Below are 25,255 nucleotides of genomic sequence, written 5' to 3'. Positions count from 1 at the left end.
TGCCGAGTACAGGGGTGAGATCCCTTCCCTGTCCCTGCTGGCCACGCTATTTCTGATACAAACCAGGATACCATTGGCCTTCTTGGCCACCCGGGCACACTGCTGGCTCATGTTCAGCCGGCTGTCAATCAACACCCCCAGGTCCCTCTCTGACTGGCAGCTCTCCAGCCACTCCTCCCCAAGCTTGTAGTGCTGCTGGAAGTGCAGCACCCGGCATTTGCATCTTGCTACAACCTCGTTGTAGAGAGTGATAAGGTCTCCCCTGAGCCTCCTTTTCTCCAGACTAAACCACCCCAGTTCTCTCAGCCACTCAAGACTTTGCTCTAGACCCTTCACTGGCTTCATTGCTCTTCTATGGATGTTGCTTTTCTTAGTTTCTCTTCAATATATTCCTCAATAACAATAAGATAATAGCATATTTACCATACAAGAACAATGCCCAGGACTCAGATCCCCAACAGTGAGAATGAGGAACTTAATACGTTTTTATCAAAAAAATCTGAATATTTATAAAGGTACAGTTTTAATCTGTGCTGAAATTAAGTCCGTTACATAACAAACACTTTCATTATTAACCTGGTAATATTTTAAGGCTTTCTAGATTTTTTTTCTTTTTTTAAAGCTTGCTGTTGGCAGGGACAGAGACTATGAAAGGCACAAACAATATCTGATAAAAATTCCCACTCTGGTAGATGTAGTCAATAAAACAAAAAAAAATATATTTATTTCCTGCAGTTTCCATCAGATAGGTCTGAGAGCTCTGCAAGACATTATCATTGGAATAAAAAGAATTCCAGCCATTTAATTTATTTGAGCAAAACAACCCCAAGATTCCCAAATCCTGCCTATTCTGACTACTTATATTCAAAAGCTGTTTAATACTAAAGCTTGTGTCGTGATTTAAGCCTAGAGGGCAACTGAGCACTGTTCACTCACCCCTTCCCCCGCAGCGCTGGGAAGGAGAAAAATGAATCAAAAGGCTCAGGAATCGAGATAAGGACAGGGAGGGGTCGCTCAGCCATTAACATTCACAGGCAAAAGTCAGGTTCCTTAGGGGAAGAAAACAAGAACATCACTAATTCAAAAACTAACAAAACCAACACTTAACATACAGAATGGGACAGTGAGAAGCATTAACATATCTTTTAAAACACCTTCCCCCACCCCTTCCTTCTTCCCGGGATCAGCTTTTGTTCCCCATACCTCTACCACCTCCCCCAGCGTTGTAGGGGATGGGGGGTGCAGTTGCTTCTTCCTGCAAGGCACAGGGGGCAAAGCACTCCTCTGCATTCTTCCCCCTGCAACACGTGGCATCCCTCTCACGGGAGACAGTCCTCCACAAACTTCCTCTGCCGTGAGTCCTCCCCAGGAGATGCATTCTTCTCGAGATGCTCCAGTGTGTTGCAGTCCTCCCAGCACCGAACTACAACAGTGGGGGCTTCTTCCCAGAGTCCTGGGGGTCCTCCACAGGCAAATCTCTGCTCCTCCAGTGACCTCCGTGGGTGACGGGGTCAGCCCTGCCATCTCACCATGCCATACAGGGGGGCTCTCTCTGCTCCAGCACAGCTCCCCCCCTTCCTTCCACTGACCTCGGTGTTTGAGGACGAGTTACTAGGACGACACCTCTGCAAAGTCCCCAACCTCTCAGGTTTCCCTTCTTAAATACGTTATCACAGAGGCATGGCCACCATCGCTATCTGGCTCGGCCTTGGCCGGAGGCAGCTCTGACTTAGAGCCAGGGGAGCTTTCGAGAAGCTTCTCACAGGGGCCACTGCTGTAGCCCCTTCCCCCACTACCAAAACCCCACCACACAAACCCAGCACAGCTTGCCACATACAGATATTTTACATCTATGAAAAAGTAACTCTTCATGGCAGCACAGCAATAATACTGATTTACTATGCCAAGGTGACTCTATAAAGTTAAACCTTACACTTGAGAGATGAATAAAGTTTCTTTGCAGTGTTGCCAAATTTTAATACCTTGGGTGGGATTCATCTAAGTGTTGGTTTACATTAAGTTCCCTTCACAGTCAATGCAGACCTAGGTAATATGGTTAGGTCACGAGTTGTCTCATCCTTAAAGCAGATATGTACACTTGGTCAGGTGAACCATACATTAAAAACATGTACTACTTTCCAGTAACTACAGTAATACTCCTATCCACTATTGGGCATCCAGTTCAATTGCAAGACCCCTCCAATATTTTAAACTGACTTGCGGAAAACAGACTCTACAACTCGGAGAGAGTTATAAAGCAGGCATGTTTACTCCAACACCGGGGTGCAAGTTCTCCACAAAGCTTGCACACCCACAGCACATTTTACCAAAAACTTATCGAGTGTGGATATACATATTCATTGGATTACACAACACAAATATCCATATGCATGAGTGAGGCTGGGTTAGTTCTAGAGGCTGGTGTCAGCAGTTTATGTTCTCTTTGCACCTGAGCATTGCCTCCAGGTAGGCGTCTTCAGGGGTCTTTGGGAGGAAGGCTCACAGTCTTCTTCACCTTGTACTTTTCCTCAGAGCATGTGCAGATTCTCCTAAATAATTTCTTGAATAACAAGAGTGGTTCCCACTGGTTTAACACCTCTATCTTATCTAAAAGCACCAGTCTATTAATTTCTACCGCCCATATATGGCTATCTATCCATAAACTTGCTAGAGCACACCTGCTTTCCAAGGACACCTCTCTTATTTTTGCCGAACATAGTAATTCTTGGTAAGTTTCCACAGAAAACTGCTTTGTTTTGAAGAACACAGTAGCCCTTGGTAAGCTTCCAGTCAGGGCAAGCAGGATTATTAAGCAATATTCAGAAATCATTATAAGTTGCTATACGTAAATAAATTGCAAAGTAGGGGATCATTTCCTTGTGTCAAAACCCAGTACTCAGAGAGGAGAATATCCTCCAAGTCATCCGCAAGTTACGAGCACTGCACTTCTGGGTGTAGATGTACATGAATAAAAAGACTTTATATTCCTGTTATATATGCCAGTATCCCACAGCACTGCCATAAGGGTTCAAAAAGCAAGGTGACCAACTTTCTTCCAGTTTCCACATAACTTTAAGACTACAAAAGTTGGAGCAATATATGCATTGTGAGACCCACACAGACTATACAGCCTCCAAGAACCAGCATTAATTAAGAAGTAGCACTGTTCCTTCTACTCTGACAATGCATTAATATGAAAATTACAGAATGTAACTAATAAAACATATTCCTTCTGGGTTGAAGAGATGCGCTGATTGATCAAGTAAAAACAGTGATTTCAAATACCTGCCCTACAGCTCTCAGAAAACAGCAGGTTACAGAGGCAGCAGTGATACTACTTGTGTTACCACTGCATATCTCCTGATACTCTCTCTTCTTGTAGTCTACAGTAGGTAACTGAACCATGAACTAGACTCTGTTGGCTGATGTGAACATCCACATCCACTGAAGAAATCTAGTCTTCCTATGATTTCCCCCATTTTCCCAAAACCAGAGAAGAGGTCCTTCAAAGGCACTTTCCCAGCATGACAATCTCTACTAAGAATGAAGCTTATGGAAATAAATCTTCTACCAAAACTGGTCTTCAGAAATGCCTTTAGATTCACGTGATCTACTTCCACCTTCTTGTGCCATACTGCCTGAAAGGATTGATCATATATTATTTTAGATAATAAAGTTCTGGAAACATTACACTGTGCCTCCAATACCAGTTTGGGAATGACCTAGGATTATACTTCTATTTCTACTTTATTTTTAAGGAATAGGCACAAGTGTTCAACCATGGCATTGTGGTTCTTAACCTGCCTGGCTGGCATAATGACAAAGGAAAAAGGAAAAACAACCAACCACAACCTTAAGGCAGAACAAGAGCTATTCTGGCAAAAGTTTAAAGTCAGACATCCTGCAGCTCATAGCACTACACTATATTCTCAATAATTTAAATCAGTCAAAAGGCAGCCAAAGAAAACCTTATTAAATCTGATCTCATTCCAATGGAACTGGAAGCAGGGTAAAAGAAAAACACCCCACACAATACAATGGAACACAATACAATAATACTGTTGCTAAATGGACTTTAAAAGGATGCAAGATCAGCATTTAGCTTCTTGAAGAATCCAGACCACATTCTGCTCTTGCACAAAAGGTGGAATGGAGAGGACTGTTCAATCCATTTGGGATGCCCATATACAGTAGCCTTCATTTTGCCAGAACAGCTTCTAGAATTATTATTTTGAGAAGAGTTCTTTGGCCCCATTGTATTTAAACAGCAGTGATAATAATCTAGAGGACATGAGCCACCATAAACTGTGGCTTTGCTTCTAAGTTTTATCTGGTCCCAGGCCATTTCTAAGAAGAAAAAAGCAACAGAGGACTCTCTCCTTATCTGCAACTGAACCTGCTCAGTCCAAGATACGCAGAATTTTACTGATGGTGCCAGGCCCAACAGTGTATATAACATACTTATTATGAAGTGGTAAGAGCAATTCTGGCAGGTCATTCTTATAATACAGAATAAGACCCTATTGCTAGGGGTTTTTTGTTTAATCTTCACTGCTAGAAGATGTGGGAAGACCACAGGCCCTCACATACATTCCATTCCAGGCTCTTCTGAACACCTTCACAACATTGCCTTTGTAAGGATGAGGGAATAACCATCTTATTTTACAGCTTGGAGTATAATATTTGAAGAAAAGGATGCTAGCATCTCTGGACTCACATTCAGGCAGACTACAGGAAGCAAACTACACCTATGTTTATCCCAGGAAAAAACTCTATGTATCTGTATTTTGAGATAATACTTATTCAGGCAAGGTTTAAAGCATGAGATCTGAATCCACAGCTGAGTTTCTTGCATAGAGAAGGGAATGAGGAATAGTTAAGTAGAGCTTCTCAAAAAGAGATCAAGTTCCTTTAACATTTGATTAAACTAAGCACAACTGAAGTATTCCAAGTTATTTTGGGGGTTTTAAAGAAAGATTTGCTAGCCAGCGGGTTATACCCTCATAGTCCCTGCTCACTACTAACAGTGGGAAGAGAAAACAGAACTCTTGAAGGCCAAGTAGCCTGTAGTTGGTAAGCTCAACAGTTCACAGGCTAAAACAACTGAGAACAATAGCTACTAATGAAATAGCTGATGATGAAAGACCCCCAAACAAGACAAAAGCAAGTAACAACAGAACTACTGAGGGCTGAAAACCAAATGCTTAAGCACGCAAAGGTATTACTGGAATTGGCAAGCTGTAAGCACTCAAGAGCTAAATCTAACCCCGAAGTATGCTAGCTGCAAGATTTCAAAATTCCCAGGACATTTAGCCATTACTGAGGTCCTGCTTATCAGACACTGCATATCATTACACAGCGCTCTATTCATTCAACAAAGCTTGTCTGCTAAATAAATAGACTGTCTTTATCTCCGCTTGTGACTGATCAGTTGCCTACTACCCTAATTTATCACTTTGGGGCTAGGGAATGCTACAAATTTCAACGTTTGCATGAAAACTACTGAAAAAAGTTACAAGTCACAGAAGTTTTCCAAAAAGGCAAAGATGATTCAAAGCTACTTCCACTTGTCTTTAAACCAACTGACTAGAAGGGCAGGTAATTTACATTCCTACATTACTTTAGCAAGTAGTTCACTCATTTTAAAGTAGAATCCAAGTTGAAAAAAAAAAGTATGTTTCAACTCACACTTTTGCTATTCAGGCCAATCTTGCATACTACTCATTTCTAGTAACAGGCCTGTTGGTGCTGGGCTGTTTTAAAGCACTGTACCTTGCATTGAAAATTAGAACCTTGCTCCCACTTTAAAATGTCTTCTCCAGCCTCAGTAGAGTGCTGCAGCTCTCCACCTTTCTTTCTTCCCACTTACCCATTCCCTGCACAGCTGCCAGCGTTCTCTCCCCTAACCAGCATCAGTGTTACAAGTATCCTGACACAGCAAGTTCAGCAGCAGCCTCAGCCTAACACGAGCTTCTGTTAGGCTGGCTTATAGCATTAGTTCAACAAAGTTCAACTGCACACAGCCTTAACCATGCTGTGAGTCTATAGCAGATGCCTAGAAATAAACGAAGCAGGTTAACTTTTACATTTACTACACGTTTTTTGAACTCAGGTACACATCCCAGAAAATACCTGGGTTTTTTCCAAGTCAACATTTACATAAAAATAGTACTGTTTCTTTTTTACTATGTACAGTACAGACAGATGTGTCAGCTCACTGAGAGAATGTACAGTCACTTTTCAAATTAGGTAATCATTTTAGTTCAAAGGGTATTTCAGCTACAGTCTTGTTTTATTCAAATTGCATTACATTCACTTGAGGGACTACAGTAGAAAGGGGAACTCACCACCTTAAAAAAAAGTTGCCTGTGGCAACTTATTAATCAGAAGCAGGAATCTTTCTCCAGTCAGAAAGCAAACGGCTCAGTTCTCTTGTCCATGTACTCCCACTTACAGAGACTTTAGCACTGGAGTTGGAGATTTCTTTTGAAATGAGGATGTGCCCGTGACCCAGATCCACTTTAGAAACAAGGGCCCTCAAAACCCATGAGTGCAGTTCAAACAGCTGAGCCCTGCTTACTGACTTCCTATTTTCCATAGCTCACTGATAAACTTCAAAAACAACTAGAAAGCTTGTTTAACATCAGTTCTCTATCATAACTTAGTAACGTATGCAAGGTAATACACAATTTTTTCCCACATAAAAGCTTCAAATAAGCATTTACTTGAAGCACTGGAGAGACAGCATCAAGTAATTAAGAACATTCTTTTGCTCAACCTTCGGTTTCATGCCTGACTTTACAAGACTGTTTCTTGTTAAGAACAGTGTAATTTTCTTAAGTTACTTCACACAACTGTTTCATTCTTTCTTTGATGATAAACATTTATGTTTTTATACATTGTCTCTGGCCACTAGAAAAAAAAGTTGGTATTTAGTCAGTTCAACTATGACACTGACATCTTCAAAGCACGTTTGAGCTACAAGTTCATAGTTTAAGCAGTAAATGACTCCATAGCTACCTAATTGCTGAGGTCAATTTTAACAGCATCACTGAAATTTTTCTATGAAAACAATATTTCTGTGACCTTTAAATTAGCCAAAGAAAGAAGAATGTATCATTAAACTGTTACAGCATGTAACAGTTAAATAACACACAGTAAGCCCAGTAGGAGATTTTGCTACTATTCACAACTCAGCCAGATCATCTGCACAGGTCCTCAGTGCAAGCTACAGGGCCATGTTCACCTGAAGAACCCTGCCTGACCAGCATATCATTGTTCAGAAATCAGTGAAAACTACTGTATTAAAATATTTCATTTTATTATAAAAATCTTTTAAAGTCTAAACTTCCGGTTTCAGAAATAAAGCATTTTTCATCAACAGTCAGTTATTCATACTGAAATACAGTCACATTAAAAGTCACTTTAAATTCTTTTGGTTTTTCCCCGTCTTGTTTTTAGATTAGATATAATGCACAAAAACTCAAGTTTACTGTTACTGGGAAATTCCACTAAATAATATGGAAATTCCATTTACAGCATCTTAAGAAACTCACAACCCTGGCATAAAGCTTTTCCTATACAAAAGACCAGCTTCACAACACTACATTCAAAATCAAGAGTTTCGACAAAATTCCCTTCTTAAATTTAACAAACTGTGTAAAATTGAGCGAACATGGCCACTTTGTAGAACTCATGCAAGTCAGCAGGAGACCCTAAAAGCCTGCTGCATACCCTACCAGCTCTTCACTACATTTCTCCTGTGAATGAGCAAGCCCACAAAGAGCACACTCCTTCCTTCACTTGCCTCTTAATGAGCATATGCACCATTATTTTTCCTTGCTCTTCAGACAAGTCATTTTCTTAAGAGATATCTCTATCGTATGCATTAAAACAACCCAATATACTTTCAACTAGATACACATCCAAGAATTTTTAATAAATTAGTGTATATTTCCTTTCCTGTTACCTTATGATCTAGGATTCCTTTCCATTATTAAAAGTACTAATTGCTTACCAGAGACATAAGCCAATTCTGTATCAGAACAGAAGTACGTTGGCCTCTAAGGATTTAAATCTTTGCTTAAAAAAAAAAGTTTCACACAACAGTTCATCTATTTTAACTTCTACAGCCTAACTTCTAAAAGGCTTACAATTCAAATGAACCTGGCTACATCACTGCAGTTGTTTTAACACTCACTGATGTTTCTGATGGCTTCAGCTTTTCAATCTCCCACTTTCTATTGGTAAAAGAAGCAAGAATGTAAATGCATCTAACCTACCCTTAAATACTATTCTGTAGACATACATAAGGATGTATTATATGCTTATATTAATCATATATTGGAGCATGATTAAAGCTTCTTTCAGCATCCTCTAGTTGTCCACCTTAATAAAGGCTGCATAGGCATGTCTACAGATTTTTGTGGAACTCCTGGTAGAAAAGAATGCAAGACCTTTTGGCAAATACATACTCTACTTCAGATTACACTTATACAATTAATATCATAACCCATCATATATATCTTGAGAGCATACCTTTTTCTAAAAGAAGGGCATTATAATTAGAAAAATAAGAACCTTCTCTAGATAGTTTACTGATTAATATTTTAAGTTTTTACTAGTTTCATGACTGTTTAGCCAAAAGATTTATCCATTACAGTCTATCAAAACAGTAATTTTATATAGTACTGTAACAATGCTAAATGCTTTTCACATATGCAATCTCTGGGGCTTCAGGAGTTTTCAATTCAAAGTAAGCACAAATCAAAAACAGTATGAAAACCAGGCATACCTTTCCTACGCATATTCCTATAACATATATTATTTTCAAATATCAGCACTCCCAAATCTCCTTAGGTTTGTTACGGGTTAAAGAATACTGTTCTTGATGGCACCACAGCAGAAATAAGACTTGTGAAAGTCTTATCTCATAGATGAGACCATATATGTGCAAGTGTGAGTGTATACTCACACAAGTAAAATATGAACTCCTTGTAATGGCAAAGAGAGAGAATTCACTTTAAGCAAGTGACAATATGAAAGATGAAGTGGAACTAATCATATGTAGCAGGCAGATTAAAAAAAAAAATCTTAAGTCTTCTTAGACTACCAAGACCTGGAAGAAAAATTGATCTTCACCATAAGGAAGTTTGAAGGATATAATAGCTTCATTTGAGCTAACTAATAAGGATTCTGATCATTATCAAACTGAAAGAGGGAGAGAACATGTTACAAACAGAGAAATAAGAGAATTGCATTTCAAAAGCTGTATTTTCAAGGTCAAATGAAGTGATGACATCAGAAAGTCCAGATATCAAGATCAGATGAGAGTCTGAAAGAGTTTAAAGCTATCTGGATAAGGACTGACTGTGGGACATAATAAAACAGCAGATGCCATCCACATACATGAGGGGAAATCAAGGGTTAGGTCTTGACTGACCTAATCAAGGCATTCCATGCCTTGTAGACCTCCAAATTGTATTGGTAAACAAATATTTCTGGGCATTAATAAGCTGGAATATGAAACATGAACACTAGTGAAATCCTTGTTTAGTAACTCTGAAGTATTTATTCCTTAATTAACAACAAGTATCAAATATATTTGAGTTGTTAGTCTGGACACTCCCCAAGAATTTATATCCTGGTAGTGTCCAAAGATTACATGCTTTTAACAGCTTCACACAGATTGGTTTGCTAGTAGGTCTACAGATAAAGCATAGAAAAAAAATTTCCCTCCACTATTTTTGGTATTGACACTAGCAAGATTTAATCATGATACCTGCATGAAACTTTGCTACACATTTCCATTCACAAGTTTTTCCCCACACCACTTCCCAATCTATTTTGTGTACAGACTGATGACAAAGAACAAACAAGGATGTTTGCAACTTAAATAGTTTTGAAAAGGAACAGAATCTCAATCCGTAACTTTACAGTTTTCAAGTACCTCTCTCATTTAAAAATTCCACAAGAGTACTATGATGTCCAGATACTCCCCACATTACAAACACTGCCCTTTAATTAAATATAGACTACTACTTAACTAGTCATTGAAGCACCACCCAGCACAAAATTTGGGCAAATGGCAGATTTCTAATAACAGCCTTCTTGAATGCACCAGTTACAACTCGCACAAACAGTAAGGAATGGCCATTTGAAAAACAAAAAAGAAAACACACATCAAGTTAGCCAAGATAGATGGTAGCAGTATCTGCAGACACTTGCTCACAGGCTAGTATCACATTTACAGACCCACTCTTGCAGCATTTCCTACAGTTTGTAACGTTCTGTGCCTGGCAAGCCGTTTTTTGGCAATGCAATGACAAAAATATCACCTACATCAGGTAAGTTGCCATTGGACATTCAGAAAACAAGCAGTCGTTCTCCAGTGCTAAGACCATTGAAGTCTGACACACAGGCTGATTCTTCAACACCTTAAACTTCAGCAACAGTACAGAGGTCAGAAAGTGCAGGTTTTCTTTTCTACAGAAATTACTTTATTTCAAAACTGAATCCATGTGGCGGTATAGAGTATATCCATGTCAACCGCACCTGCCACCTGCCTACCTTTGCAGGAGGAATACTGATTAATATCCACCACAGGAAACTCCTTCGCATGTCTTGACACTTGTCTTTGCCATTACCTATGCTGAACCTCGTATTCAAGTGAGCAACAATAGAATACTTAATTCACTCTAGATCCCCAAGTTTGAAAAACATTTTCACAGCACTCCTTTATTGGTTGTTAGTATCTTTCTAGAAGGAGAGCCAACATTCTCCCAAGTAAACTTGCCTATACGTTGGAATTTGAAGGTATGCATTATTCTAGGAAAGCAAAGGACTGTTTCTGCTTGGAAAGTTTACTGAAGACTAAAAGCATATGCAGATTACACTTGACACTCAGTTCCTCTTTAGCTACCTGTTTCTCAACTAATTTGGATATTAGCACAACATTTCATCTCAAGGCTGGCTCAGTGAAGCACTTTTCAAATAACTTCCTTTTCGTTGTATAAGACAGACTCCCTTCTACCAATCTTCAGGCTTCTGTTTGTGCAACACCTTACTGCTCAGCACAGGTGCATAAGCAGTCTGTCTGCTTATCTTCCAGGAGCTTTTCATAGTTGGCAATTCTACTGTATTCCTTACCTAGGACAATCCTTCCAGTACAAACAGCTTTCTTGCTCTTTATTTCTTCAGTTTAGTCACAGTAATCTCGTAATTTACATCATGAGAGGCATTTACTATCCAATTTTCTAAGCTTATACTCTTTCAGTTTATTTCTTCAGGTCACTCCTCATAAACACTTTGCACAACATATTACAAGAAGAGGTGACACATTTGCATTGTTTTGTCCTTCCTTCCATCTTCTGAGAATTTAAGAACTCCTCCAACCATAACATTTTTCCTTGATATAATCAGCTTTAGACACTGACACTTTTTCCAATCCTAAATTAAGTTTACTACTTTTTTTGCATCACTTGGAAAACAGAATGCAGCCAATGCACGTCATCATCAAGTTAGGCCTTGGCTAGCTAGTATACAGTCATTGTCATTTTAACTGGGCCAAAACTATGACAAGAAAAGATGTAAAGAATGTGTCAAGGAGAGAGATCTATACAAGTTTCTTCTTCCTACCGGACAATGAATGGTAGTGTGGAAGCATGAAAATAAACTTGAAAGAGAAGTCAACAGGGCAAAAATAATGTCACCGAAAAAATAGTATGTCTGTAAATTTGTAGAACAAGGAGGAATACATACTGTATCATTCATTCATACAGAACCAACTCAGTCAAAACGAATAGATATACAAGTTCACTGTTGCTACGATTCATTATTTCATTTATCATTTGTCCTCTCAAGCAGATGTTTCAATAGCACTAATCTTTTCATTCTTATGATGCACCTCATTTCTTACTCAACTACAGATCCCTATTTCTGCTATATTTAAATAGAACATCTGGGAATTGAGCTGTGCTGTTCATGACCTCAAAACTTTTAAGATGATGATTATATTGTCTCTCAGCCTATGTTGCAACCCCTGAGCTAGCTGCATCGCTGTCCTCTTTCTCATTTTGAAGTATCTCATCTTGAAATATCTTATCATACACCAGAGCTTGTGCTTTTTCTGTTCCTCCCATGCAGAACTTCACAGTTCTACTCAGACGTACGAGCAATAACATCTTCTGGATCAGCCACACTTAAATATACTGGCTTTGGGTCTCAAAGATTCTCCCATTCTGGAGCTTCTGACTAGGCAGTCTGACTACTACATAAATTACATGCTAAAATTAAAGACTGAATGAATACACTAACACAGACACCCATGTAGATCACCATATCCTTTAATAACATACTCAGGACTTTCTCAGATATTCTGAAGCAAGACTGTCTCTCCGATCATCCCAAATATTCCTTTCTCTCAAGAGGGTGTTCCCTTTACGAATTGCCGCAAACACTTCGCACATTCAAGTTGTAATCTTTCTGGTCAGAACTGCTGGCAGGATGGTAAAGGTTTCCTAAATGCACTTAAAGGACAATGGCCAATACTTGCTTGAGAGTGGTCAGCCTAGAGTTACCACTTCTTTATTCATGTAGAACTTTCCACCTGAGCCCCCACCACACATCCCAGTAAGCACAACCTCCACTAACACCTATAGAGGAGCTCAATTTCCATCACACTTATCTATTCAAGTTCCTCCAGGACCTTCACCCATTTCCACTAGAGGATGCTTGCTTGCACCTTTTCCTAAGATGAAGTTGCCTTTAGCAAAATTAAGCGACCCACTAGACCTAAGAGAGCTAGGAAAAAAAGAAAAACATCAGGAAAGTACCTTTATAGGAGTTTACTGCACATCTTCTACAGCACGATGTATTTTTCAAACCCACTGACATAAGCTACTACGTCAGTACACGAGCTTACCAAAACTTCCTCGCGGCACCCTCCCTTCAGCGCGACAATTAAACAAGTAAGCTTTACATTAACGCGCTACCAGACCCATCCAGGCTGCCTATCACGTGGGCAAATATTATGGCTCGTCCGCACCTGCTACACCCGCCCCGGCGCTCGCCCACCCGCCCCGGCGCTCGCCCACCCGCCCCGGCGCCTCGCAGAGAGGGCGGCACCCGCAGGGCTTCCCTCCGGGCCAGCTCCAAACTGCCAGCCTACAAACGGGGCTCAAAAAAAAGTCTGTTTTCTCGACTCGGTTTTCTGCCTTCGTATCACCCCGTGTTAAGGTTTCTCCTCGGCAAAACAAGCCCTTCTGGACGCAAAGGCCCCTCGCCCCCCGCCCCGGCGCCCACGGCCCCCCCGAGGCGGACCCGGTGGGGGGCGGAGGGGGACGGCTCTGGCCGCGCCTCTCTACCCACACACAGAGGTCCTGCGAAAGTAACACTACTGCCTTCCCTTCCGAGGTGGGAAATTTAAAAAAAACAATAATTTAAAAAAAAAAACCCAACACACACCAGAACACAATCCCCCCGCCAGCCTCGGCGCTGGCAAGCAGCGAGCACAGCCAGCCCCGAGAGGTCCGTGCCCCCGGCACCCCCGCGCCGGGGCACCTGCACCCCGCCCACCGCACTCGGTGCTTCGCACATCCCCGTCGCGACAGCTCCCCGCCCCCCGCGTCGGTCGCGACACACAGCCTCCGGGGGGCGGGCGGTGGAGGGGGCTGCACCCCCAGCCGCGGGGGCCGCGGGCCGGGCGGAGGGAAGGGGCGGGCGGCAGAGGGGGCACTTACCGGGCGTGCAGTGCAGGGGTGAGGCCGGCGAAGAGACGGGCGAGGAGGGGGGCGCCGGCGGCTGCGGCTCCTTCGGGGTGCCGGCGGCCGCAGAGGGGATGGCGGGGGGCAGCATGAGGTAGCGGTCGGGCTGCGGCAGGCAGCGGAGGCAGACCGAGTGGAGGCAGGGCAGCAGCTTGGGCCGCCGGCTCTGGATGGGCTGCCCGCACACGCCGCAAGTGTCCAACAGGTTGAGCGGGGCCACCTCCCCGCCACGCTCCGCCGGGCCCTGCCGGCTCTCGGCCTCGTTCTCCCCGCTCAGCGCCGCCGCCCCCGTTCGATCCGCCGGGCAGGGCCCCCCCCCCGCCGCTGCCGCCGCCGCTACTGCCGCCGCTGCCGCCTCTTCCATTGTCCTGCGCCGGCCGCCGCGGGAGCGCCGAAGGGAGGCGGAGCGGCCCCGCTGCCCCCGCCGCTTCCCGCCGCCGCGCTGACCCCCGCCCCGCGCGGCCCGCGGTGTTTGTGTGCCTGCCCCGCCGCGCCACACCGCCAACGGCCGCCCGCGCCCCGCCCCTCGCCACGCTGCGCCCCGCCCCGCCCGCGGCCTCGGCCCCGGTGCCCCGCCCCGCCTCGCCGCGCCCTCCCCCTCCGAGGCCACGCCCCCCACCGCCTACGTGCGGCGAGCGCCTCTCCCGCCCCGCCCCCACAGGAACCGGCCCGTCGGCCGGAGGAAGCCCCGCCCCGCCGCGCCCGGCCCCGCCCCCAAGAGGCCCCGCCCCGCCGGGTCGCCAGGCGGTGGCGGGGCCCGTCCCGCGGCGGTCGTGGCGCCGCTGCCCGTGGCGCCGGTCACCCACCTCCTCGGGGCCCTGCGCCCCGCCACCCCATACACGCCGCGTTAAAGGCTTCCTGCGGGCCCACGGTCCTCTGAGGCCCTGCCCAAATGGCCGCCCTCTCCTCTGGGTAGAAGGCCTGTCCCGCGGCCGGCAGCGCAAGGGCAGCCTGGCTGGGTGAAGGGCCTTTGCCCCTTTGAGAGGTCGTTGAAGAGGTCGTTGAAGAGGTTGTCCTCCCCCGCTTTATGTGCGGGTGTCTGTAAATTTGGGCTTGGATTTGGCTTGGCCACACGCAGGCACATCACCTGTCTGAAGCTAGTGGATGATTGGTAAAATTAGAAAAATGCAATGGAAAAGTACAATTCCAGTTTGGACACAAAATTTTCACAGAATCACAGAATCATCTAGGTTGGAAAAGACCTTGAAGATCATCTAGTCCAACCATTAACCTAGCACTGACTGTTCTCAACTCCACCATATCCCTCAGCACTATGTCAACCCAACTATTAAACCCCTCCAGGGATGGGGACTCCACCACGGCCCTGGGCAGCCCATTCCAATGCCTAACAACCCCTTCTGGAAAGAAATGCTTCCTAATCCTTTGATTTTATTGAATCAAATGCTTTAACTTAAGGACACGTGCAGACATGAAGCACTGCTTACGCACTGGTCACAGGTCAACTGTAAACCGATCCAAGTTCCTCAGAATTTTCCAGATGTCTGTGCTTAAAATCGAAGAGCGGCCAGTGTGCTTCCCACTTCCTTGCAATCCCATCAAGACCCTAACATCGGACCTGTAATAAATAGGAGCATAAAAAAGACATGCATGACAAAAGACGAATTTCTTCAGCACACAGAACAACTGCGTACAGGAGCATTGTCATGATTCAGCATGTCTCACATCCATAATTTACCATGATAACAGAAGAACAATACTACTGGTTGTTTCAGGGGGGAAAAAAAAGCAGATTTGGCTTTACAATGAGGAACTGTTAAGAGATAAATGTCATTCCCTTCTTAAGAGTATCAGGAAAAGAGACAAGACCTATCTTCTCAAACTTTTCACCTGCCAACACATAGGGAAAAAATGTCACCAGAAGCAGTTTCCTGAAGCACATCTTCTGCCTCCCAGTCCATGTGCCTCTCTCCCTTCTCTGAGACTCAACAAGTGGTAGGGTAGAGCCCCGTCATCCTCTTTCTCTGGTCCCACACACAGATGAGGCTTGGCTATCCAGCACTCTACAATCATGTTCTAACAATTCCTTGTGACGGGACCTAAGACGCTGTGAGTGTTAATGATGAAACGCATTCAGGAATTAAAGCTGAGGATGATGGTGCAGGTTCCATAAGGTGAAAAGGTGTCAAAAATGCCATTAGAATGGGTCTGTTGGGAAGCAGGCGATAACTGAAGTATGTTTGATTAGTTTTAACAGCAAACATCAGAAAGTCAATGAATAATATATTTATGAGGGATGATAGCAAGTCATAATATCATCAAAGTAGATGGTTTCTGTAAGTAGTGTAAGCTGTTTCTCCAATAGGTGTCAACACAGGAAAATAGAGATAGTATCAAAGAGTACAAAAATCATTCTGCAAAGGATCTGAGCAGACACTTTGTTGGAAACGATGATCCCCATAAGCCAGTATCCCAGAGATTAGTCAAATGATACGATTATGTTTTCTGCAAAGTTTGTTTGCTTGGGATGTTTGCAAAGCTCACATGAACTGTGCAGTCAAATCTGTAGTCACATGGCATCTGAACAACATCTGATTTAAAATAAATGTTTGAACTTGTATGATTTGAATTTGAATGCAGAGCCTTGCTCTCCTTCCTGTTAGTGGTGGCATCGCATTAGGAGTCCTCAGGACAGGAGCAAAAAGTGTTAGGAACAAAAATAACCATCCCAAGATAACCATCCGTGCAGTGTAGGAAGACGAGAGTGAATGAAAAAGCTTCTAAGTGTAACTGCATTGCTCAGACAAAATGTGGAAACAATTAATGAGAGATGCTGCACCCCGTTATACTCACCTGGGTGCACTGCTTTTGGACTGCAGCTGCACTGCAGCTGGCCAACAGGGATGCCAGGCAGAGGTGGCCTGGGGCTGCTTGTAAAAGGTGATGTAGACAAACCATGGGACAATACATGCTGTACTGTCTTCAGTCTGAAAACAGCTGCTGGTTTTGTCTAGTTTCTGTCAGAAGTAGGCTATGTCTTGTTGGGTTGTCCATTGTTTCACTGGCACAAGACAAACCAATGGAGAAAAATGAAGATGATGACAAGCTGATAGAGTCAGCTTAGAAAACATGGAAATCATGTCGTCTAGCTGCAGAAAACAACCAGACGCTGAGATTACTTAATCTCTCCTTCCCTCTTCCATGCTCACAGAAGAGTTTAAGAGCTTGCTATGCTACTTGTTATTTCTGTTCACAATATGTGAGTTTTATTAAATCCTCTGCTTCTTCTGGGCATCCCAATTAAAGCAAATTCCAGAAGCAGTATTATTCCTCCAGCATTTTGCCTTTGTTTAGATAGCACACTTTGTGACCACAATCTAGACTTTTGCCATTTGTAATCTAGATTCCTGCAACATACTCCACAAAAAGTTACCATTTACAACCTTCAGCTGCAGAAGGAAATGGCTGCTGACTACGCAGCAGAACTTCTCAATGGAGGGCTCATTAACTAGGAGCTCCTTGCACTCAGAATTTGCTTGCTGGCTCTGATTTCTTCCTTTTGTCTCTGGTTCAGTTCATCTCCTTCCTGTATTTCTAGATTTTCTAGTAGTCAGTCAGTTGACCTTACAAAATGCAAACCTTCCCAGATTACCCCTAAACATTGGCATGTACATTTCCTCCTCCTCAGAGAGCCATGTGACACTAAGCAGTCTCTTTCCCAAGTTTTTCACAGACCAAAATAAAGCCATGGGGCTTGCCGTGTGATCCAGACAGCTCAGTTTTATCCTTTATGTGGCAACAGTGAAGGAAGTGGCAGAGGAGACTCAGCAGTCTGTCTGTATCATTAAAAAATGCTTTTGCCACTGTGGTCATCCAAGAGGTGGATATAGCAGCTTTTTGGCCAGACTCTACTACCAGCAACATGAAGCAGTCACTGGGAGGATCTTCCCCAGAATATACAGCATTTTCTAGTCTGTTTTCTCTTGACAAATGGATGTTTTAATATATGGTTGGTTTTGCTGTTGAGTGAAATCCATAAAATATAAAAAATGTTCACTGGGGACAAGATGAGTGCATTAGAAATTCACAGTTAGGGAGATGTAATATATTAACCTTTCCAGCAACAGTGAAGAAGGAGAACTTTACATACCAGAACAGCTGGAATAAGCAGTGAATGAACACAGCGCCTCCCTAGCTATGATAGCTGAATTAGGAGTTAACCTAGAATATGGTTTAGGCCTGTAGGCTGCCTCTTTGAACTCCTTAATCAAGAACCCGTAAAGATATGATAAACTACCTACTTTCCCTCTCAGCCAGGAGAGAGTGAGAGAGACATGGTTTTGGTAATTTTCTTAGGATTTTCAACTTTCTTGTTTTCTATACTTCACTCACCCAACATATACATACACACAAAAAATCTTTCTTCCAATGGTTTCTTAGAAACCTTCTTTGTGTCCTATTATATATGCTATTTACTGAAGTCAAATATTTCTTTAGCATCTGGCAAATAACCACTGTCACTCTTTCACAATTGAGGAGAAATTCACTTGACCAGCTTGGTCTCAGCTGGAAGCTCACCACAGATGAGGCTGGGTCCAACACCCTGGAGTGGGCCAGCAACCATGTAATGTTTCCAGTGCTCCACCCGACATGCCTCCACTGCAAACTATGGAATAACACTGCCACTGCACAGCTTCCCATTAGTTTCATCTTCAGTGAAGCCACTGCGCTTTTGTAAATTAACCCTGGGGTCATCTCATTAGGTTCCCTTTCATGGAAGAGAGGCTTGCCTAATGGGAGAGGCAACGTGCCAGTTCTGAACGCCCAGTATTAGATAAAAACTGATGAAAATGACCATGTTATTCACAAACCCTTTTTCTTCCAAAATGTATTTTTTAGGTTTAACCTTCGCTTCCATAGAAAATTCCACAAGCACATCGAATCAGCACAGCTAAACATGAACGCACCCCAGTTAATGTCCCCTAACAATGCTCTATCCACTTGTTTTATCAGTTACAGGTCCCATCTCTAAACCCCAGTGGAACTTTGGAGAACCTATGTCTCTCCTAGGGATGAGCAGGGTGCTAGGACTGCCCGTGAAGAGATGCTCTGGTTCAAAACTGAATCTCTTCCTCATTCCAAGTCCCCATGCTCCCTGGCTGTGCAGCCTCAATGGAAGTGGGGCATCCCAGGGTTGCAAGTACAGAACAGCTCAGCGATAATTTAAGAGTATAGTTGCAAGTCAACCCCTGATGAGTTAAATTCAGACATTCATCCAAATAATCAGGCCAACAGACCATATTCCTAAATTATCACAGGGCAGCTCCAAATCTGTCACATCCAGTTTCTTTTCTGACACGTAAAAGGCCAGAAATATCTTTCTGCAGCAGCACAAGTAACCCTGTTGGGTATTAGACTCGTTTCAAGGAACTCGGGAATTATCCAGTGGGGGCCACAGCTTCTGCTGATCAATCTCAGTAATCTCAGAAATTATAAGGTAGGGGGTATAGCTGTAGTGCCTGTGGATTTGAAATTCAGTAATAATTGAGTGCTTAGCTCCCTACCTGCCTAAGCACTTCCCTTGCCCCCATCTCTTCATCTGATGAGGGTTTCCTACTCGGGTTCTTGTTAGCATTAGCGCTGTTGTTAGAAAAAATGAAGCATTGCAAAGTCCTGTTAATGTACGTTTCTGGGAGGATCCAAAGAGAATCTGGACCTACAGAACAGTGTTTCTCATGTCACCTGGCCCCACTGGGAGACTGTAACCCACTGGGATGAGATTCTGCCCTGACTTCATTCCTGAAAAGGGACTTCCTAAACTTCTTTTTCAGGAAGGGTGGGGGAGGAAAAAAATGTTGCTTTAACAGTCACTTTCAGCATCAGTAGCGTTGGTAGTAGGTGAATGCACACGGAAAGGAAGCCCCGTATGATGTCTTTTTTCACTTCACTAGTGTGACTCTTTAGCTGTAAGGAGCATCAAAGTTTCATTTAACAAAAGATTCCCAGGTTTCACAATGTGGTCCCATCCAGATTAGGAAAAAGTTTCCCCAATTTTAAAATGCTTTGTAAAGAAAAGATTTTGAGACATAGTCTGGATTTGATTAAAAACTATGTTTTCAATAAAAATATTTTGTTTGGATTTTGGTCTTTCATTTATTACTACATTAAATAAATGTTATACTGCAACATACGGTATTTGGAATCTTTTTTTCCCCAAAAACATCCAAAAGACATTTACCAAATTACCAGAACTTTTACTCCAACTTCACAATTTTCTGAAGCATTTTTATTAAAAAAACAAAACCTAAAAAAAATAATTTAAAAAATAGCCAAACCTGTGCAGTCTTCAAAGGAAAATGGTCATTATCTCACTACTGGTGTTCCTACTGTCACCTCACTTGCTGACCCCACCTAGTTTTCACTAACGCCTTCACAGGCTGTGCCATTTTTTGCCCTTAGATCTTTGGCTGAACACCCACAGTAGGGTACATTCTGTTCTCTTATTCTTATTGAGTGTCAGAGGTTTGTTTTCTCTCTTGTTGACAACAGATCACATTAAGTTACTAAGAACAGCCCAGGACCAAAAATACGTTCATTTTCACTTCTGTTCTGAAAAGTAACCATAAAATGGAGTTACGCAATCACATGTTTATTTTCCCAATGATTTTAAGGTCAAATATGCTCAGTTTAAACACAAAGGGTGCTTTTTAAAGGATTACTCTATCTGTTAAGCTACTGCAACTTGCAATCTAAAGGTCATGATATTCCTTCACAATCAACGGTACTCTTAATGAACCCTTATTTTTGACCAGAAAGTCCCTTTCTTTCAACGTAGGCTCTCAGGGCAATCTGTATGAATCACATTAACAAATCAGCTGGGAAGAATAAGAGTCTTTCACTTTCACTTCATTTTAAATATTGTGTATATTCAGAAATGCCCTACTTCGCACACGGGCATTACATCTGTATGAGAGATTTGCATCAGTGTGACTAAATTGATTTTGCTGCATCATTGAACATTTGCTTAATGTAAACAAGGCTATGCTGAACTAAAAAGAAAAAAATAGCACGAGAACTTTCTCTAAGGTGGTTCGGAGATAGGATTCTGAATATACGTACAGGGAAAATAAGAAGTGTTGGTTTGCTTTTACATGTTGCTACTTTTACAAAGTTAAGGTTATGCAAAAGCAAAGGTTGTGAGAAAATTCAGAATCCATCAATTTAAGCCAAAGGAGCATGCTACAAATTTCCTAGCAGAAAGCTATAACTAACCTTATCGTGGTTACTGAAAATTTTATTTGCAGTACCTATTAGCTAGTAAATAAAATGTTCACCTCTTAAAAAGTCTCTGAGCTATTTAGAGCTTCCCTCTCATTGTGTCCCAAGTCTCATCCACACAACTAAACTGAACCCACAGCGGACAACAGGCATCAGGACCAGCTGGAGCCAAACCAACTCCTCTGTTTTATTATGCAACTTCTCTGAACAGACCTGAATAGAGGGTGGGACAATGAAATAGAGAATAAACAAGTCACAATCCTGGCCAAAAGCCACAGTGGATAAGACACAGGACTGCATTACCTGGAATAACACCTTCTGAGCCCTCCAGCCTTCTGTGTCTGGACAGACATCAAGACTGTTGCACACAAAGTTCAAGACTCTCACTGGCCCCTCAGCTCTGAAAGCCTTCTTTGCGATGGGAGACATGGCACTCTGACATGTTTAAGCCCCAAGACTTAAGGGATGAGAGGTTCCAAGCCTCTCTCCAATTTTTTCATTCTGTCATCACTATTTAAGGTACTAATTCTTAGGGGATTATAAAATAATGAAATTAAAGGGAATAAATTATATATAGGAACTTTAGATAGACAATATTTAAAATCGACACATTTTACTCTCACTTAGCACAGGCATTTACGGATCTAGGCAAATACTGAACATCTAAGAGCATTTCCTTCTCAAAGTCTTTGTGTTTGGTTAGTGTCTGGGGAGAAGGGTGGGAGATAGGCAACATTCATTCTGCCTTTGCTTTTCCACATGCAGTTTCCACCTGTGGAGAAATTCCTTCCTGGTGTTATGATTTGATATACAAATCTTTTGGCAACAGTGTGAGTGATAAAGTGGCTCCACCTTACCTGCTCAAATGTTCAGTCATGGCCTACAAGAACATAGCATTGCTAAATGACAAATAAAGACATTTTTTGTATTACAGTTTTTTGGTGGGGCAGAGGGTTATCATCCTTCTGTTGACTGCTGGAAAGAATATCTTTAAAAGTCAATGACTATGCCAGGGGCAACTCTACTGTCCCATCACAACAGAGTTATAGAACACTGATGATACCCTGATACCTATGTTTCAGCTTCTCAAGCATACTCTCCTCTTGCTTTAAAACAAATGGGTGATTCTTAATTACATTTATGATCAAAACCGGTATTTTACAAACTAAAAAAGAATACATAAGCTAGCAGAAATATTCCTCTAATTATTAAGAGCTGAGATGCACTTCTGTGGTTATTGGTTCCATCCAGTCTCTCTCTCATTAAATACCCCAACAGGGTGGCCGTTGCTGGAGGGACCCTGTGGTATCACTACCAACTCCTTCAGTACCAACGGGCTAAAGAAGGATTAGCCGTAAGATCAGAGGCCTGTTGTTCACATAGATCAGTGAATGACTATTGATTTACGGTGTTACGTGACTTTGGGGCAAGCTATTCTCTATGTCCCTCTGGCAGATTTGAGAGGAAAGTTTACATGCTAAATTTATTACTTTCTTCTCATTTACACTGGTGTAGTGAACAGTAGGACTTGAGGTTTGCATAATTCAAAATACTGCATGCTGGCATACAGGCAAAATTGAAGAGGTTAAGAATGATACCAGCTTTTGTATCTGTTGACTTGCTTTATTTAAAATTTGTAATATTAGTAGAGGAGTCAAAATAAGATTTCAACTGCATTGGTATGAACCTTCAGAAGTACTGGTAAGGAGAGAAAAACAGCTGTATATCAGGATTCAGCTATATATTTCCTATGAAGCCATGCAAGTGCTGTTACATCTCTTAGAAATGTTCCTACCAAACGCTGTCATATTCTGTCCCTCTTAGATTAGTACCTTAGTACATATTTTTATTTATATTTGGAGCAGTGTCAGTGCTGTGTGGCCATATAATACTGTGACAAAACCTGCTCCTGCACTCACATGTGTATTTCCATCCTAAGCAGAGTTTGACACTAAATTGGAGAGCTTCGTAAGCAGAAGCTATGTATTACAGTTGCAGAAATCTGACCTCCAGATCTGTGGAACTGCATGTTTATAATTTTCCAATCCCTGAATAGATTTTAAATAAACCAGTCTGTAAATATAAGGGAGAATCTAAATGCAGCATTATGAAGTTGTGCAATGCAGCACTCCAGATTTGTTTTCTTCACAACTTTGTAGAACTGTGGGCAGTATGTAACTAACTAAATGCCTAATTTATTTCTTTTACTTATTCTCAAACAAGCCATACCCCAAAAGAATATCTTAATGATCTACAGCACTGTGAATTTTAATGTATTTTTTGAAGGTATCATTTGACTATTCAGCTAGGATCAAGGGTGATGGTTCATCCATTAGAGACATACTCTAGGATTAAAAACAACTGGATTAACCTTTTTTATACGTATATCACATACTTCCCTAGGCAAATTACTGAGTCTGTAGCTCTGTTTGCATTTGCACAAAAATAGCAATTTCCTGTCCCATGAGCATGTTGTGAGGGACCTCAAAGACTGAGATGTCTCACATATTGTTGTAATTGGAAGTCATAAAATCTGCAGCAGGCAGATATTCTAAATGTTAAAATGGAGTTGGAACTCAGAAGGAATTTCTAATTTGTCATTATTGTCACCCAGTAAAGGATTAAAATAAGGAGAATATTGCAATTTTTTTCTTGGTCTCAAGTAATGACTGGGTGTATTTTTGTCTTGAGAGAAAACTCACAGCTAATGACATAATTTTCATTTCAGATATTGACCAAAACAAAGTTATTCCAAGTTATTACTTTTACTGGGATTATACTGTATTAAAAAGAACATAACAAGGATACTCAAAATTCAGATTATCAGCAAAACTTCACTGAAGTAGCTAAAACTACACCAAGCTGGACTTCCTGACAGTCTGTCCTAGTGTCCCTACTCACAGTTTTGCAGTGACTGAAATCTTAGTTCACCTTTACAAGATACATAATTTTATTTCTTAGCTTCTGCTTGATTAGTCACAGGTGAGTGACAGATTGAGAAGGATGAATGTAAAACTGGACCTGAATAGTATCAGTATCAGTACCAAGTGATGAACATGACAACACCTTTTTCCCCTGAGAAAATTAAACAACCAAAATAGGAGTGGTTAAAAAAGATGTACGATAACTTAAAAAACCCTAGCATTTTCTGGTAAAAAGACATAGCTATGCTAAAACTACATAACATAACAGCATAGTCAGTTGTCCACTGAATTGCAGAGGACAAGATAGAATTTACTTTAAATTATTTATAGTTATCCAATGGGCCAGTGCAGAATTTTTCTGTTCTGTAATTTTCTACAGATTTGCCCAGATATGAATGCTAAATAGCTCAAGTTAACAATTCTCACTCTTGCCACTGGAATATGATGCCACAGTCCAACACCTTTCACATTTTTGGTTGCATTTGTTAATGCTTTTCTTTCATTTTCCTACCTCATTTTTCCTGCATACATTCTTCTCTATCAAAAAAGAAAAAAAAGAAATCTCTTCTCATTGTCAGTATCTGCATTTCCAGTATCTGCAGACAGTAGGAATCTTCACCCTCCAATATTTTTTCCTGAATGTATTTACTGTTAATATTCCATTTCAGTCTTTCCATTCCTTTACTCATGTTTTGCCACACTTGACTGCCACCTTCCCAATTTTGCTGCATTTCTGTTGCAGCCTGTATGTTTTTCCACCAGCACTGCGCTAGCTCCATGCTGACTGCAATATAGCAATCGCATCCCAACAGCATTATGACGAGATCGTGTCAGATCAGAGTCATGCAGTAGTCATATCAGATATACTACACTCTTCTTATGTGATTATCTGTGATGCACTGTAGCCGAGGCACAGGGTTATATTAAGAAAAACGCCTAAGGACTTTTAGAGGAAATATAGGGAGCTGAAGAAAACCAATGTTTCAAATAAAAAGGAAGGGCCTCTTCCACTTCAACAAGGTAGAGGAAAAAAAGAAACTCTGCTAGTGATATTGCAAGCCACTAAAAATTGAGTGATTCAGACTTACAAGCAACCAGTGATTACCTGTCATACGTCGGTCTTGATTGAAGCAGTATTTCGGTTCTTCCCTCTTCAGGCTGCAGTCCTGTGGCCATCACCAGCTTGGTGGAGCCTGGAAATGCTGTAACCAGGCAGTGTGAGGGAAATGAGGCAGATGTGCAGCTATGTTTGGGTACCATAAGAGCTGCTGTGTTGGAACCAAAGAGTACCAAGCACTTTTGGGCTCCCTCTGTAATCTGCTCAGCCAAGGA

The 25,255-nt window shown here is 42.0% G+C and overlaps 1 protein-coding gene across 1 annotated transcript in view; it reads right to left on the bottom strand.

Annotated features, from left to right (window-relative positions):
- Nucleotides 1-14,208, bottom strand: part of TRIM24 (tripartite motif containing 24) — a 67,161-nt gene extending 52,953 nt beyond the window's left edge. Inside the window, exon 1 of the mRNA XM_074871820.1 lies at nucleotides 13,740-14,208. Coding sequence (XP_074727921.1) covers nucleotides 13,740-14,127 — 388 coding nt within the window. The 5' untranslated portion in view covers nucleotides 14,128-14,208. The remainder of the gene's footprint in view (nucleotides 1-13,739) is intronic.
- Between the last annotated feature and the right edge of the window lie 11,047 nt (nucleotides 14,209-25,255).

This window comes from Strix uralensis, chromosome 5 (assembly GCF_047716275.1).
Source record: "Strix uralensis isolate ZFMK-TIS-50842 chromosome 5, bStrUra1, whole genome shotgun sequence".
Taxonomy (NCBI): Eukaryota; Metazoa; Chordata; class Aves; order Strigiformes; family Strigidae; genus Strix; species Strix uralensis.
The sequence above is the reverse complement of the archived record's forward strand: the minus strand, read 5'-3'. Positions and strand labels throughout refer to the sequence as shown.